Below are 18,117 nucleotides of genomic sequence, written 5' to 3' on the forward strand. Positions count from 1 at the left end.
TTTGACAAAAACGACATACTATACTATGTCGTCCAAAATCTGACCATATTTTAGAAAAACGTTTTATGGTCCAAAACTTGACAAAAACGTCATACCATACTATGTAGTACGTCCTACTATACTATGTCGTCCATAATGTGGCCATTTTTTGAAAAAAAAGAATTGGTCCAAAATTTGACGAAAAGGACATACTATACTATGTCGTCCAAAATGCGACCATATTTTAGAAAAACGTTTTTTTGGTTCAAAACGTGAAAAAAACGTCATACTATACTATGTAGTACGTCCTACTATACTATTTCGTCCATTATGTGACCATTTTTTGAGAAAAAAATTGGTCCAATATTTGACAAAAACGACATACTATACTATGTCGTCCAACATGTGACCATATTTTAGAAAAACGTTTTTTTGGTCCAAAACTTGACAAAAACGTCATACTATACTATGTCGTCCAAAATCTGACCATATTTTCGAGAAACGGTTTTTTGGTCCAAAACTTGACAAAAACGTCATACTATACTATGTAGTACGTCCAACTATACTATGTTGTCCATAATGTGACCATTTTTTGAGAAAAAAGTGGTCCAAAATTTGACAAAAACGACATACTATACTATGTCGTCCAAAATCTGACCATATTTTCGAGAAACTTAATTTTGGTCCAAAACTTGACAAAAACTCATACTATACTATGTAGTACGTCCTACTATACTATGTTGTCCATAATGTGACCATTTTTTGAGAAAAAAATTGGTCCAAAATTTGACAAAAACGACATACTATACTATGTCGTCCAACATGTGACCCTGTTTTAGAAAAACGTTTTTTGGTCCAAAACTTGACAAAAACGTCATACTATACTATGTAGTACGTCCTACTATACTATGTCGTCCATAATGTGACCATTTTTAAAAAATAAAAAATTGGTCCAAAGTTTGACAAAAACGTCATACTATACTATGTAGTACGTCCTACTATACTATGTCGTCCAAAATCTGACCATATTTTTGAAAAACGTTTTTTTGGTCCAAAACTTGACAAAAACGTCATACTATACTATGTAGTACGTCCTACTATACTATGTCGTCCATTATGTGACCATTTAAAAAAAAAGAAAGAATTGGTCCAAAATTTTACAAAAACGACATACTATACTATGTCGTCCAAAATCTGACCATATTTTTGAAAAACGTTTTATGGTCCAAAACTTGACAAAAACGTCATACTATACTATGTAGTACGTCCTACTATACTATGTTGTCCATAATGTGACCATTTTTTGAGAAAAAAAATGGTCCAAAATTTGACAAAAACGACATACTATACTATGTCGTCCAACATGTGACCCTATTTTAGAAAAACGTTTTTTGGTCCAAAACTTGACAAAAACGTCATACTATACTATGTAGTACGTCCTACTATACTATGTCGTCTATAATGTGACCATTTTTAAAAAATAAAAAATTGGTCCAAAGTTTGACAAAAACGACATACTATACTGTCGTCCAAAATCTGACCATATTTTAGAAAAACGTTTTATGGTCCAAAACTTGACAAAAACGTCATACTATACTATGTAGTACGTCCTACTATACTATGTCGTCCATAATGTGACCATTTAAAAAAAAAAAAATTGGTCCAAAGTTTGACAAAAACGACATACTATACTATGTCGTCCAACATGTGACCATATTTTAGAAAAACGTTTTTTTGGTTCAAAACGTGATAAAAACGTCATACTATACTATGTAGTACGTCCTACTATACTATGTCGTCCATAATGTGACAATTTTTTGAATAAAAAAATTGGCCCAAAATTTGACAAAAACGACATACTATACTATGTCGTCCAAAATGCGACCATATTTTAGAAAAACGTTTTGTTGGTCCAAAACTTGACAAAAACGTCATACTATACTATGTAGTACGTCCTACTATACTATGTCGCCCATAATGTGACCATTTAAAAAAAAAAAAAAAAAAAAGGTCCAAAGTTTGACAAAAACGACATACTATACTATGTCGTCCAAAATTCGACCATATTTTAGAAAAACGTTTTTTTGGTTCAAAACTTGACAAAAACGTTATACTATACTATGTAGTACGTCCTACTATACTATGTCGTCCATAATGTGACCATTTTTAAAAAAAAAAGTTGGTCCAAAATTTGACAAAAACAACATATCATACTATGTCGTCCAAAATCTGACCATATTTTTGAAAAACGTTTTATGGTCCAAAACTTGACAAAAACGTCATACTATACTATGTAGTACGTCCTACTATACTATGTCGTCCATAATGTGACCATTTTTTGAAAAAAAAAATTGGTCCAAAATTTGACAAAAACGACATACTATACTATGTCGTCCAAAATCTGACCATATTTTTGAAAAACGTTTTATGGTCCAAAACTTGACAAAAACGTCATACTATACTATGTAGTACGTCCTTTCTAGACTATGTCGTCCATAATGTGACAATTTTTTGAAAAAAAACAATTGGTCCAAAATTTGACAAAAACGACATACTATACTATGTCGTCCAAAATCTGACCATATTTTAGAAAAACGTTTTTTTGGTCCAAAACTTGACAAAAACGTCATACTATACTATGTAGTACGTCCTACTATACTATGTCGTCCAAAATCTGACCATATTTTTGAAAAACGTTTTATGGTCCAAAACTTGACAAAAACGTCATACCATACTATGTAGTACGTCCTACTATACTATGTCGTCCATAATGTGGCCATTTTTTGAAAAAAAAGAATTGGTCCAAAATTTTACAAAAACGACATACTATACTATGTCGTCCAAAATGCGACCATATTTTAGAAAAACGTTTTGTTGGTCCAAAACTTGACAAAAACGTCATACTATACTATGTAGTACGTCCTACTATACTATGTCGCCCATAATGTGACCATTTAAAAAAAAAAAAAAAAAAAAAGGTCCAAAGTTTGACAAAAACGACATACTATACTATGTCGTCCAAAATTCGACCATATTTTAGAAAAACGTTTTTTTGGTTCAAAACTTGACAAAAACGTTATACTATACTATGTAGTACGTCCTACTATACTATGTCGTCCATAATGTGACCATTTTTAAAAAAAAAAGTTGGTCCAAAATTTGACAAAAACAACATATCATACTATGTCGTCCAAAATCTGACCATATTTTTGAAAAACGTTTTATGGTCCAAAACTTGACAAAAACGTCATACTTTACTATGTAGTACGTCCTACTAGACTATGTCGTCCATAATGTGACCATTTTTTGAAAAAAAAAATTGGTCCAAAATTTGACAAAAACGACATACTATACTATGTCGTCCAAAATCTGACCATATTTTTGAAAAACGTTTTATGGTCCAAAACTTGACAAAAACGTCATACTATACTATGTAGTACGTCCTACTAGACTATGTCGTCCATAATGTGACCATTTTTTGAAAAAAAAAGATTGGTCCAAAATTTGACAAAAACGACATACTATACTATGTCGTCCAAAATCTGACCATATTTTAGAAAAACGTTTTTTTGGTCCAAAACTTGACAAAAACGTCATACTATACTATGTAGTACGTCCTACTATACTATGTCGTCCATAATGTGACCATTTTTAAAAAAAAAATTGGTCCAAAATTTGACAAAAACAACATATCATACTATGTCGTCCAAAATCTGACCATATTTTTGAAAAACGTTTTATGGTCCAAAACTTGACATAAACGTCATACTATACTATGTAGTACGTCCTACTAGACTATGTTGTCCATAGTGTGACCATTTTTTGAAAAAAAAATTGGTCCAAAATTTGACAAAAACGACATACTATACTATGTCGTTCAAAATCTGACCATATTTTAGAAAAACGTTTTTTTGGTTCAAAACTTGACAAAAACGTCATACTATACTATGTAGTACGTCCTACTATACTATGTCGTCCAAAATCTGACCATATTTTTGAAAAACGTTTTATGGTCCAAAACTTGACAAAAACGTCATACCATACTATGTAGTACGTCCTACTATACTATGTCGTCCATAATGTGGCCATTTTTTGAAAAAAAAGAATTGGTCCAAAATTTGACGAAAACGACATACTATACTATGTCGTCCAAAATGTGACCATATTTTAGGAAAACGTTTTTTTGGTCCAAAACTTGACAAAAACGTCATACTATACTATGTAGTACGTCCTACTTTACTATGTCGTCCAACATGTGACCATATTTTTGAAAAACGTTTTATGGTCCAAAACTTGACAAAAACGTCATACCATACTATGTAGTACGTCCTACTATACTATGTCGTCCATAATGTGGCCATTTTTTGAAAAAAAAGAATTGGTCCAAAATTTGACGAAAACGACATACCATACTATGTAGTACGTCCTACTATACTATGTCGTCCAAAATGTGACCATATTTTAGGAAAACGTTTTTTTGGTCCAAAACTTGACAAAAACGTCATACTATACTATGTAGTACGTCCTACTATACTATGTCGTCCATAATGTGAAAATTTTTTGCGAAAAAAAGTGGTCCAAAATTTGACAAAAACGACATACTATATACTATGTCGTCCAACATGTGACCATATTTTAGCAAAACGTTTTTTTGGTCCAAAACTTGACAAAAACGTCATACTATACTATGTAGTACGTCCAACTATACTATGTCGTCCATAATGTGAAAATCTTTTGCGAAAAAAAGTGGTCCAAAATTTGACAAAAACGACATACTATATACTATGTCGTCCAACATGTGACCATATTTTAGAAAAACGTTTTTTGGTCCAAAACTTGACAAAAACGTCACACTATATACTATGTAGTACGTCCTACTAGACTATGTCGTCCATAATGTGACCATTTTTTGAAAAAAAAATTGGTCCAAAATTTGACAAAAACGACATACTATACTATGTCGTCCAAAATCTGACCATATTTTAGAAAAACGTTTTTTTGGTCCAAAACGTGACAAAAACGTCATACTATACTATGTAGTACGTCCTACTATACTATGTCGTCCATAATGTGACAATTTTTTGAAAAAAAAATTGGTCCAAAATTTGACAAAAACGTCATACTATACTATGACGTTTTTGACCAATTTTTAGCATTTTGGACGACATACCTATGACGTTTTTGACCAATTTTGGACGACATACTATACTGTGACGTTTTGGACCATTTTTGTACAACATACTATTCTATGACGTTTTTGACCATTTTTAACCATTTGTCCAAATTGTCCAAATTGTCCAAAACTTTACAAAACAGTCATACCGTCCATTAACAAAGTTTTTTGTATGAAACACACTGCTACCAGAGGCAACACATTCCTCACCAAGAATTAAAAGAATGGTGAGTGACAAAACAACAAATTAAATATGTGTTATAGCCTCCTGTGGTACAATGTTTTGGTGGTTAGGATTATTTCTTTCCTGGTGTGTGTTGTTAGTAACACTTTTGATTTAAACTACATTTGTCTCATTAAAGCCAGTTGTGATCATTTACAGTATAATTACTTTCAGGTTTTGATTAATTTACAAGTGAAGTTGCTGTTGCGTTGGTAGGCTATGTTATTGTTAACCTATAAACTTATAGGCGGTTACGGTATGCTGTTCAATCCAGGCTGCGGTGTTGGTTTGTGGATTTAGTTTTTCCTTTTTTCTTCATCGGAGCCTTTTGCGTTAGGGTTGCATAATTGACATTAAAATCCTTGTATGCATCACCAGTGTGTAGACTGTTTGTGAAAGAGAGCGTGGCGTGTGCGTGCGTGTTCATTGCAACCGTGGCGTTAATTGATCTAATGTGTTTTACTATGACACGAATGTGCATGTGACAAGCACGATGATGAGCACCCGTCAGGAAAAACATAAATCCATGCACCTGTACTAAAGTATTACTTTTTTTCACATTTTGGACATATGACATTTTGATCACATCAAGACAGAGTACAACATACTTTTATTATAATAATAATATGTGTTTACAATTATCACATTATTAATGTCAATTATTATTAAGATGCACAATTGCACCAAGACATTTGAGTTTGAGACTCCTGATCTATACACAGCATATGGACACTCCTGAGAACCAATATCTTTAGACTCATACTCTGTGTGGTATTGCTTTTCTTTAGGGCTGTAAGCTATGACATGGACCTGTGAAGTTTCTAAAACTAAAGCCATACAATCAGTCCATAGGTATTTTTCTACAAATGTGTTGCACATGTAACATGGGGGGATAATTTTTCCACTTCTGACTTCACAGCAATTAAACATGTGCACAGTAAAATCATTTAGTTACATCCTAATACTTGACAAAGGGCATTTTGTGAACTGATACTGGGGTAAAAATGTTTCTTATTTGCCACAATGATTTGTTCTCATAGTCAACAAAAGTCAGCTTTTTTTTGAAGACAATGACACTCATAACGTTTTAAATACAACCATCATACATATAACATATAGCACACGTATAACCCACACATGCCTTAGGGAATCTGGCACATTTGCAGTGTTTCCACCAGATCGCAGTCAGCTCACACAAATTTCAGCACAAGCTTCTTGGTCAGAGTGTATTTGGGCTCCGGCATTTGTTTGTAGTTGAAATTATACTGTCTTTTGCTGACGTTCCTGTTCACACGAGTCAAAACAGTGAGGATGTCGTCCATCTCCTTGCTACAAAGATCAGAAACACATTATAAATATGTATACACACCTTTCAAGAGCGGCAGGTATATTAAAACACACCATATCCTCCGACTCATCAAGCCTCTTCTTATATTTTATTATTAAAGGTGACATTTTAGAATGATTACTAATTTGTTTCCAGCACAACAAGGCAAAACAGCTGTGAAAATATCATAGTTGTTGCACATTTTACAGTATAATAATTTACGGTATAAAAATGTGGTGTATGACGTCCATATTCTCATAGCTGAGAACAAATGAACCTAATGCAGTCTAAACCCTTGGTTTTTAACTCTGTGTGGGTACGTGTCTCACCTTTCTGCTGAACGCCGCAGTTGGCTACATAGCTCCTGGATGTAGATGGAGCCTGTGGTGGGGTGTCTGAATGATCTGCACTCGGATACAGTGGCCATGCCCAGCAGGAAATCAGCATCCCAGGGGACTGTCTCACACTCCACACACCCTGCGTCTTCCTCCAGGCTCTGTTTGACCACCGGCTCCTCCTCTCTTGGCTTTGGGGGGCACGGCAGGGCTCCTAGCTGGTAGTCACTTCCCTGACACGCCTGGATAAAGAACAGCTTGGGTTTCCCTGCCAGGGTGGAAGCGTTCCTGCTGGTAAAAGGCTCCGTCAGTTCACGCAGGTAAACTTGCTTCTGATCAGTCCCAAAGATGCATCCCTGTTCTCCATGGGACAGCGCGCACACCACCTACAAGATCAAACATGGATTTTAAGTTTGCAGCACAGCTCCATTTAACTTTAAAAAAGTAAGATATTTTTTTCACGGTCATGGTCGATTTAAATATTCGGACTTCTCTCCCAGGCTTAGCATACAAAATGTAGTAAAGCAAAGTTTCTTTTCAAGGAACACAACTCCACACAAGTTTTTCCATGATCATCCATCATAAAGAAATCAGTGCAAAATCTAGAAATCAATATAAAAAAATAACTCTGAGCTCACACATCAAACAGAAATATTAAACCTGCCAGTCAGTGGTGGAGCTACTGAACAAAACTGGGCACACAGGGATTATTGTGTTGTGTTCAAATTATATGCGACATAAGGTTCGACGGTATGAATGAGGCAGTATTTTTAATTTTCATTTGACATATCCCTGTGTCTGCAAGGGTTTTCTCTCAGGTGTGAATGTGAGAGTGAATGGTTGGTTTGTCTCTGTGTGCTGGTTCTGTGATGGACTGGTGACCTGTCCAGAGTGTCTCCGGTGACCCGCGACCCTCATGTGGAGGATAAAGCAGTAGATAATAGATGAATGGATGGATGGATAATTTTGGTTTCCACCATGTCATGAATTGACCATTTATTTTTATTTTATATGTGACAAACATTGTTACTGAAGATCACAAAATAAGCTCTTCTAAACCAAACAAAATACAAGATAATTTGTTCAAAAATAGTTAAGGCTTCATCTCATTTGCCCACGAACGACCATATGAAACATCTTATATGCAAGGAATAACTGATCGCAATCCTCTGACAGTGTGTGCTATCACTCACCAAGGCATCTTGATCCAAAAAATTAGTTTCGCCCAGCTCTCTTAGTCGATGTCGTATGGCGTCAGCAGTCAGGTTGTCATGAATCACCACGTTGAAGCCAAGGCGCTTGAACACAGAGTGCAGAGCCTCTGTATCACATGAAAGGGAAACCAGGTTATTTTTATATATTATACATGTAAACCATCAACAAGTGGTGGTGGACTGCTGCTGACATGGACGTTCAAATTAAATCTTCACGTACTTGCATCCTCCTGAGTTCCGTCTCGTTTTTTTAGCTGTTTTTTTGGATCTGGATGATTGAATATCTCATTGTTGATGACAACACACAGACCACGAGGGTTATGATCCAGACGATAATACTCCGTCTACAATCACACAGACAAATCAAACACCGTTGTATTTTGCTAAATGAGTGAACAAACGTATGAGGCCTTGCTTGGCCTTGTGTTGAGCGGTTACCTCGTCAGGAAGAGAACTGGCCTCGCAAGTTGGTTCTGCAACCGGCGATGGCTCCCGAGTTGGTTCTGCATCCGAGGAAATGTTGTCTCCAAACCCTACAGCTTACATTAAAAACAGTGGGGAATTAAACCTCTTATATGGATACGCCAGTATCTATATAGTAGAGACAAAGACGCGTAGGGTTCTGATACTTTTGTGGCCAGCCATGGCAAAACTGGGAACAACTCTGCTGAGGGACATTTTGAGTTATTTACAGATTCTGAAAGTGTGATTTCTAAGCTTTCCAAGAATGTCTATTCTGCTATCATTTCTTGTCCTTACACTCGAGTAGTCAAATTTCCACAGTAATTTACTATATATACTTAAGAGAGAAGGATCAAACATAGACACATATTTCTAATATCAAATCAAACTTGCCTCGCTGCCAGAGGCACTAAAGAAATAGTGTGGCTTTGTGGTGTAGTGTGAATGGATCAGTCTGTTCCTGAATGAGCTGATGATGTGCTAACTCTCAGGTAGTTGCTAAATCATTCGCATCACAGTCAATACTTCATACACAAGACATTCTTCTTCTTCTGTGGTACAATGTACGCAACCGGATGTGCCCGGACTATTGCCCAGACCAGGAGGATCCTTGGTTCAGGAGAAATGCTGCTGTAACCGGACCAGGTTTATTCAGAAATCTCGCTGAGCCCGAGATTACAATACATCACAGCATTCTCAGCAGTGGCTGAACTGTTTGTTTCGAACCTTCAGAGCTTCATAAACAAGGTAATGGCGCAGATACACACCAAAACACAGCGTTAATTGGAACTTCCGTTCTAGGTCCGCTTTAAGAAGTACAGCCAAAGTTTAGTTCTTCTGCGGTTTTTCCTTGTCCATCTTCATTCAACGGTGAAAAGACACACACTGCAGCAGCAGCCTCACGTGCATATTAATTAGCCATGTGCTTTCTCCGTGTGGAGCAGCCGATTGGCCGAAAAAACAACAAAAGCTCTGGAATCCGAGATCACCACACCCTAACTAGAAATCGATTCACAGGGATCAAACAACCTTAATTAAAATACAAAGTTTATGGTCTTAAGACCCACAATACTGTGTTTTGAAGCATGCAGTGGCTTCTTTGAAACTTCAACTTGCATAATTTTGAAAAAAATGAAAATCCCTCATTTTTGATTTTTTTTTTCGTGTTTAACTCGTTTTGCGCTGTTTTTGATCAACCAGTTTTTATGTGCATTTTCGACGCGTGCACACAAAAAAGTAGTATCGATAAAAAGTAGTTCCGATTGAGTGCAGTGGAAACAGATTTTGAGAGTATAGAGGACAAAAAAAATAAAAAATCATGTGACTAAAACGTCCCTCTCGCTTCCTGCTGTGCTGAAAAGCGTAAATGGTGGATACTGCGAATCTGGGTCTTTAAAAATGTGTTCAAAAAGTTGCAATACATTTTAATGAAAACCTAGTTAATGGCTGTGTGTGAGTGTGAACGAATGGTGAAAGTTTAATTACAAATACTTACCACTGATCTGAGTCTCAGATATGGGCAAAACAGGCTGCATGGCCCGAGAGTTGTTGTCGGCGCTCTTTGAAAACAAAAAGACAAACATACAGAGTCACAATAAAGCAAATCACGGAGGTTCAACTGTAGAAGAAAAAATAAAGAAATTTAAAAATAAATACAGCCTCACCTGGTAATCCATGCTGACATGAGGAGGTGATCTCATCTGACCCTGTCGATTTATTTCTGCAAAAAGTACAGATGCAAGACGGAATTCATAATAATAATAATAATAATAATAATAATGTAATAAATAATACATTTAAATGTATGTGTGTGTGTGTGTGTGTTGGTCTCTTACCATCTATGTGGCGCCGGACAATCATCACCAGGTTTTGATCCACCTGTTGTAGTGCTTCCAGCAGATGATAAAGATTATTGTTGGCCAGGAAACCAGCCTTTTCCAAGTTAACAAATACATCCAGCGCTGTCTGCAAATTCAGAGAGAACACTTAGATCTAGTAATCACTTCAAGATCACTCCTTGGCAACTCACGACTAAAAATACAGCATGCACTTTATTAGTAAGATTAGAGCTGAACAACTGAACAAATTGGGACTTTTCCGAAAGATAGTGCGACTTGATTTTATTTTTAAAATTGTGTTAACATTCGCTGTGTGATATATATATTTTATTTTTTTTCAAACATGGTGACGCATTACCACATGACATCAGCCAAATATTAGCAAGAATGACAAGTTAAGTGATGCATTGTTGTAGCATGCATTTCGTTTTTTTAAATAATATTGAGGGTACAGTGTGTAACATTGAATATCCCTGACCTCAAGTGTGTTGGAGAACCCAGCTCCTGATGCAAATATATATAAAAAATAATATGAAAAAATATCTTGTCTTACGTTTCTGCCAAATGAAAATAAATTTTACATACTGGACCTTAACCTTGTGTCAAATTGTTGTCACTAAAACTGTACTTAATGCTGATTCCAGTGAAGATGACTGAACTCTACGTTTAGTTTAGAATCTTGCGTGGAAGCTTTTTTCATTCAGAAGCATGAGGTCAGTGTGGGTGTGTGTTCTCACATCGCTGTCCTCCGTTTCTCTCTTGTTCAGCTTGTCGCTCAACAAAAACTTAAAGTCTTTCAGATTATTCCGACTAAATTCCTCATATAAGTTGTACAGCATCACCCTGAAAGAAAGAACAGAGGACAAGACAACAAATGAGTGTAGTGTAACCAGTGCCACACCCTTTCATTACATTTCGTACTGCTCCTACCTGTATGGTGACAGTGTAGGACTTGAATCTGTTTCTTCTGGTTGCCTGCTGTCGGTCTCTAGGAGGTTGAGGAGATCCACTCGATGGATCGTGTTGAGCAGCTGATGAAGGAAGAAACTATTTTCCAGCAGACACTTTTCCTCTAGTATTAAGAACAGGTCTTTGGCATCTCTGACCTGGAACAGAACAGACAAGAAACAGCGGTTTACAAACTTGTGTGAGACGTAAAAAAAAAGAAAGAATGGAAAACAACACACTGGAGAGTAGGACTGAATAGGGCTGATTGATTTGGGTGATATAGGCATTTAAGTCAATCTATAAATAATAAATCTAAAGCAACTGGCCATAAAATCCTCCTAGTATGTCACAGAGACTCAGTAATAATGTTCATATAACAAACTGAACTCAACAACAACAGTACGGCTAAAATATTTGCATTAAAAAAATATTTTGCAGACTGCAAATCATGTCTATGTTTTGAAATGATCTACCAATCATTGCACTCAGTAGAGTCTCAGCTGCCGAGCAACCACGGGTGGCCAGTTGCGTCAGAAAACGAAACCTAAAAGACCTTGGTATTTTGAATATGAATGTAGTAACTGTTTTTGGCCACATTCTTACATAGGGCACCTTTAATATGTTGTATATTTAAAACAAGATGGGGCGTTAGCCCATAAGATACCATCCACATTAACGACTACACACAAATGTAAGGACGGTAACTTAATGTTATGAACCAATTTCAATATTTATGTGTCCACCAGGGGGCCATGGCCCACACTTTGGGATGGCATACAGACAGTATACAGTATATCATATGCAATACATGGAGCTCACCCCCTCCAGACGTTTTTTGTTGACAAAATCGTGACACAAGAAGCAAAGCGCCGCCACGTCCGAGGATCCCAGCTCATTGTCAATACGGGACAGCGTGCGTCTGTCCATCGCTGACCCCGCCTCCACCGGCACAGCTCTGATGCTGTGGTCGGGGTGTCCTACAGGCTGATGTTTTCAGAGAACTGAGGGAAACGGATATCAAAAATACATCTGAGAGAATGTTCTGGAAACGGCAAAATAAAAGATTTTAAAAATCCACTCCTCACATAAAGGCAACAAATGGAGTAAAGGAAAATAATGAAATAGCTTTGGTAAAAAAAAAAAAAAAGAAACAAGACAATATACTTAAAAATACTACATTTATTCTAAAAAAAGAAAGTTATATCTTAGTTTGTTGTTTTACTATTTTATATAAATTAGATTATTTACATAGCAACATACCATATTTATTAGCATTACAAAACACTCAATTGCATTAAATGCTTGAGTTAAAATATCTTATTGTGGAACAATCTTACAAGTGTATAAGTAAAAAACAAACAAATTAAAAACAATATTAATCAATTAATTGTCAACTATTTTGATAATCAAATATTCAGTTTGAAGGTCGTTTAATTTATTATTAAAACAAGTTTTTCAGCTTCTTAAATGTAAAAATGGTCTGATCACTTTGCTCCAAATAACAAATAAATCATTAAAACTGAATAATTTTGGTTTGTGGACAAAACAAGACATTTAAGAACATCGTCATGTCAAAGTTTGGGAATATTAAAATATCATTTTGGTTGAAGAGCTTCTACATACTTGTGTATTAACCATTACACAAACATAAAACAACACATTTTGACCATTAATAATTGCTGTTAATTTAGGACAGATGTGGCTTAAGCCTTATACAGGTATATGGTCTAAAAAATGTTTGAAGCAGTGTATGTTTTTGTTTGTTTTTAATTTTATTTAATGTTTGAAGTTCCTGGTTGTTTTTCTATCCGATGTGATTTTTATCATCACATTCTTCTGATGACTTAGACCCAGTTGTAAAAAAAGTGATTAGGTCGGTGTTTTCCCAGCTTACGTCATCAACTTCTTTTCCGCAATCCATATATATTCTCTTGACCGCTTAACAGCGAACAAATAACATTTCCAAACGACAAATACAATTTTTTTTAATGTTTTTGTATCAAAACAGTTCACGTTCAACGTAGTCATGTTCATTTAAGTGACGTCATCACGTACACATTCCTTTACACTTACACGGGAAAACACACGCTTGGCACTGACTGAGTCAGCCGTGTTTAACAGGAAGAACTTCAAATGTTTTCAAAAAGACAAAAACTCACTTAGTTTCTTAAATAAAACAAACAAAGTTTACTCAAGTACGTAACACTGCAGCGACTGAACGTCACACAACACAAAGTTATGAGCTGACAGAGTAAACTTTACACTTACAAAATGGACTCGTCCGTTAGTTCACGTCCAGAGAGCGACTCTTCTTTTTTTATTCTGAAAAACGAGCAAACTTTTACACTGTTTTGGAGCGGTGTTTTTCTTGAAGGTAGTCTTCCGTGCGTCTCCCAGTCAATTGTAACTTTACTTTCATTTTCAGCGGAAAGATGGTGTTTTTATCATGGAGAGGCGTGGTTTTCCGCTTTCCTTCAAAATAAAATGGAAACATTTCGTGTATGGACAATAAATACTTACATTAGTTTTTATTATGAGTGGACCAGTCTCGGAGACTGATCTGAAGCTCAAGTCTTACCTTTTTGGAGAAGGCTCCTACAGCTTTCATGATACAACAAGCGTTTTTGCTATTATTTTTGCTACATTGTAGACTTTTATTTTTTAAAGACAATTTGACCTAATAAATCCAGATATAACTTGCCCAGACAAGTACTAAACCAAAACCAAACAACAGACACTGTTCCAAACAAACCACTTTTTTCAGATTTACATTTTACAGGTAAGGTCTATCCTTCACCTTCATCATATTTACCTTAAAGGGATAGTTCGGAAATTGTGGACATAAGAATTTTCATTCAGTTCTGAAATTTCTTGAAAACGTCTCCAGACGTCTCCATCACACCGGCTGAGTCTTATGTCCAAAATTCCGAACTCACTATAAATGTCTAGTGTGTAACATTCAGGAAGCTGTTAGTTCACTGCAGGGGCCTCAAAGTCAAACTTCCTGGGGGACACTGAGCATCTTGTGTGGTCAGCTGAAAAAAAAAAAGTCTGATTTTTTTTGTAGAATCTCCTGTTCAGTAGGGATTGGCAAAATGAGTGGGTTTTTTTCCATTATGATATAGCAGTATTTGTGATGATATTTCACAGTATTTCAAGATAAAAGCATTTGTGTGGAAATGGAACGTGAGTTTGAAAAGTCTGGTTTAGCATGATGGATTAAAAATAAAGCTTGTATGTTTTTTGTAACCTTAGTATATTTGTTTTTAAGCATTTTATGCAGGGGACTTGTTTTACAGACACCACCATCTTGAGCTGCCATGTTGACTGCCCAAATGGAAGCTTACTACACAATGGAAGAAGAATAACATCCATTCTGGTATGATGAGACCACTGTAGTTCCTTTTGCTAAGAGAGGGACAAGATCACAGTCTGCAGTGTTACCACTAGATGTCACTTTTACACACTGGACCTTTAAGTTTCATTACAAGATCCTACAGCTCAGGTCAGGTCTCATGTTGTTCTTCATTGCCACCAAATTTTCTTTAATACCATTAGCCATGTTTTATTCAGAGTAAAAGAGCAGTTTCTAAACTTCAGCGTGAGTTAAAGTGATGAATCATCAACCGGTTGTGACGGACTGTATTGCGCTTGGGAGACGTGCAACTACGTGGTTCTTCAGAGTGATGATGATGCTTTCAGGTTTGATTCTGGAGGACGGCGCGAGGTGAACGGGAGGAAGTAATCTCGGGCAAACTGGAAGACATCATCTGGTTTTCTTAGCAACAAGAACTGCAGGAAGTCGGATATGAGGGCACGGACCTCTGGATGCTGTCTCAGGTACGAGGCGTTGTCAGCCTTCAGCTCCTCCTGTCACAGTGTGTGAGTAGACATATGATTGTTGTGGTACAAACAGTCTGAATTAATTAATGGAAAAACATTTATTTCACCTTTCTGTCCAGGAACTTGGAACGCATCTGCATGTCTGTTTCCCAATCCAGGGGGATCTTCTCAAAACCTAATGTACAGAATTACAGAATCTGTTTCATAACATAATGTCCAAATTTGTGTATGAGCGTGTGCACGATTACCCTTTTCTTGCTGTGTAGGCAGCTGCAGTAGCCTCATGGTAACTGGTGATGCCACTTGTTGTCGGCTGGCCAAGTGCCTGAACATAAATATTAATAATATTCTTGCAAAAATGATTTTAGAGCATTTTGTTTTAAGTGCAAGGATCTTAATTTGTCCTTCACACTTATGATAAATAAATGTAGGTAACTAAATTGTCAATTATATGTCATGCAGCCCCATGACCATAATGGTGTACAGTGAGATAGTGGGTCGACAAGAACCGTAAGAGCGTACCCATCATCTAGGAAGTAGAAGTGCCAGACAGTGGATCTGTCCTCCACAGAGGGAACAGCCCTCTCTATCCCATACACCTCGACAGTCTCACCCCCCACGTCCATCTGTCTCAGACCCAGCTCACTCTGAACACAGATAGAAATATCATCCAGATTTACTCTTCAAAAAAGTCACAGACAAACCAAGACGTCTTACTTACTTACAGTGCATACTTACAAAGGTGGAGTGGAACATGTCTAATCCCTGGTCGAAGGAGATGAAGGTCATGTTTCCTGGCACCTTCTTCCTCAGAGCAATGAGGCGCATGAGCACCAGGAGGGAACCCTCAGTGACAAGGCCTTCGAGGGCAGACATGGGATAGGAAACCCTCTCCTTCGTCACCTCCTGTGAGCACATATTCACATTTATCTTATTTGTTTAAATTATCTTCACATAGCCACCAATAGATACAATCGTGTGGGGGAATCAAGTGTCTGTAGTCCACATGATACTGTAATAATAATACATTCGTGTTCCTTCTCTCACCTCTCCAACGGTAACAACTTTATCGAGCACCATCTGCCCATCACACTGCACCATGTGACACCTCTTCTCCAAACTGCGACCTTCAAGCTGAAGAAATGCATTTGAATCAGAAAGTGGTGCAAGACCATGCAAAACAGAAGTGGAACCTTAGTTTTTACTTAATGTAAGATCTGGTGTCAGTGTATGTGGAAAGCTGACAGTGACTCACCTTGACATACTCATAGTAATCTTCCTCCAGCAACTCCAGGTTTGTGGTCAGATAGGCTTTAATTACAGACAAGGCGAAGGATATGAAAGGTAGGCACAAAGTCGCAGATAAAACAGTGCAGATTAACCGATCAAGACAGTCCCTCTCGCCCTTCCCTCTCACCTGTCACTGTTGTCCCACAGGGGGAGTTGTCGATGGCTCCTTGGCTCTGAGCGTGCAGCAGCACACAGGTCTGCTGGAATCTATAGGCAAACTCTACCGTCACACTGAACCTGCCCAGCCTTCTGTCACTCTCAGACACGGTCACCAAAGAGTCAGCAAACACACACTTCAGCAGCTCTGCAGGCTCTGAGGGAAGAGGGAAATTAGTGTCTGCTAACTTGCATTGGCTCACACCTTTGTTGATTTTGTGTTTTGCTTGAACGATGAAGTATTGTTTGGCTACATGAATAGTAATTTAAACCCTCATTTTGTGCTTCCAATAAGGAAGCAGACCTTTATTATACATCGATATCTACCTCCTATAACTGAAAAGCTATATATAAAAAAACATTGTCAAAAAAAAAGTCAATGCAGGACATTTAATTTGAAATTTCTCAAACACTATACAGTAAAAATGTCTTATTTTAAGTATGCGAGTAGTCATAGATGTCCTGAACAGTATTAGGGCCACATTGAGAGAAACATTTTTCACAGACTTCGAGAATAAAGTCTTAATTTGCGAGATTAAACTGGTAAATTTACGAGAATAAAGCCGTAAATTTACGACGATCAACTCTCGGACTCTCCACGTTTCACTTCCTGTCCGTCACTCTCAGACGTCCGTGTACAACATAAACAATGACAACACTTCCCATTGTTACACACGCCAGCAGTACACTACAGTAAAAAAGTACAACACAGTACGACTTTATTCTCAAAGTCGGTGTTATTTTTCCTCAATGTGACCTTAATACTCCGTCGTACAGATAGAGTTGGCTCACTTTTTTTTTATTTTGAAAACCGTATGCTGATTCTTTGTTTCTTGCGTACCGTAAAGTCCGCTGTAAGGAGGGCATTTAAATGCAGCGTCACGTGACTACAAATCCAATATTATGGATAAAACTAGGAATTAGAAAACTAAAAAAAATTGTGATCAAGCACACGTGTTGACTAACTCCAGACTTCACCTCATTAACTGACAACTCACTCACCGACACTGGACATGAATGTGACGGCTTCATCAGAAGCTTTCAGCAGCAGCTGTCCTCCGTGGCCGCGTCCTTCACTCTCCACTGAAGCCCCGGCACCAAACTCACCTATCGGCGGGGCTCTCGCCATTGTTCGCGCTGCTTTTGTGCTGGCGGAAGTAAAATTAGTTATATGTTATACATATATATTTTATTGTCATCACGACAGTTTTGTCAGCGGGGACTTACTTTTCTTACCACAGGGTCCTCGGATACAGAGAAGACGGACGAGTGATAGTTGTCATGACAACGACGCCACAGTTAAGTACCGTAAATACGGTCGTGTGTGCG

General features: G+C 37.1%; 2 protein-coding genes across 2 annotated transcripts; both read right to left on the bottom strand.

Moving 5' to 3' along the window:
- Window positions 1-6,153: 6,153 nt before the first annotated feature.
- casp8 (caspase 8, apoptosis-related cysteine peptidase) lies at window positions 6,154-13,899 on the bottom strand. The gene is made up of 12 exons (XM_083890305.1): window positions 13,768-13,899; window positions 12,319-12,500; window positions 11,482-11,657; window positions 11,289-11,394; window positions 10,549-10,678; window positions 10,378-10,433; window positions 10,209-10,272; window positions 8,690-8,790; window positions 8,472-8,595; window positions 8,231-8,358; window positions 7,032-7,423; window positions 6,154-6,704 (listed from the first exon to the last, which is right to left on the bottom strand). The coding sequence occupies exons 2-12, from the start codon at window positions 12,424-12,426 to the stop codon at window positions 6,566-6,568; spliced, it is 1,524 nt and encodes a 507-aa protein (XP_083746431.1). The 5' UTR covers window positions 12,427-12,500; window positions 13,768-13,899; the 3' UTR covers window positions 6,154-6,565.
- Window positions 13,900-14,594: 695 nt separating this feature from the next.
- catip (ciliogenesis associated TTC17 interacting protein) lies at window positions 14,595-17,917 on the bottom strand (the record flags this gene model as incomplete). The annotated part of the gene is made up of 9 exons (XM_083888955.1): window positions 14,595-15,369; window positions 15,450-15,517; window positions 15,591-15,667; window positions 15,865-15,989; window positions 16,081-16,248; window positions 16,390-16,476; window positions 16,598-16,653; window positions 16,760-16,945; window positions 17,791-17,917. The coding sequence occupies 9 exons, from the start codon at window positions 17,915-17,917 to the stop codon at window positions 15,178-15,180; spliced, it is 1,086 nt and encodes a 361-aa protein (XP_083745081.1). The 3' UTR covers window positions 14,595-15,177.
- Between the last annotated feature and the right edge of the window lie 200 nt (window positions 17,918-18,117).

The sequence above is a fragment of the Microchirus variegatus genome (assembly GCF_963457635.1).
Source record: "Microchirus variegatus genome assembly, chromosome: 5".
Classification (NCBI taxonomy): Eukaryota; Metazoa; Chordata; class Actinopteri; order Pleuronectiformes; family Soleidae; genus Microchirus; species Microchirus variegatus.

Bases quoted from the DNA above. Each gene is read 5' to 3' on its own strand.
- casp8 (XM_083890305.1), bottom strand. From the start codon at position 12,426: ATGGACAGACGCACGCTGTCCCGTATTGACAATGAGCTGGGATCCTCG. The intron at 10,273-10,377 runs GTGAGGCTGTAT...TTGTTTTCAAAG, and splicing joins ATGTCAGCATGGATTACCAG to AGCGCCGACAACAACTCTCG. The intron at 8,791-10,208 runs GTAAGTATTTGT...TTTTAATGTAAG, and splicing joins ATCTGAGACTCAGATCAGTG to CTGTAGGGTTTGGAGACAAC.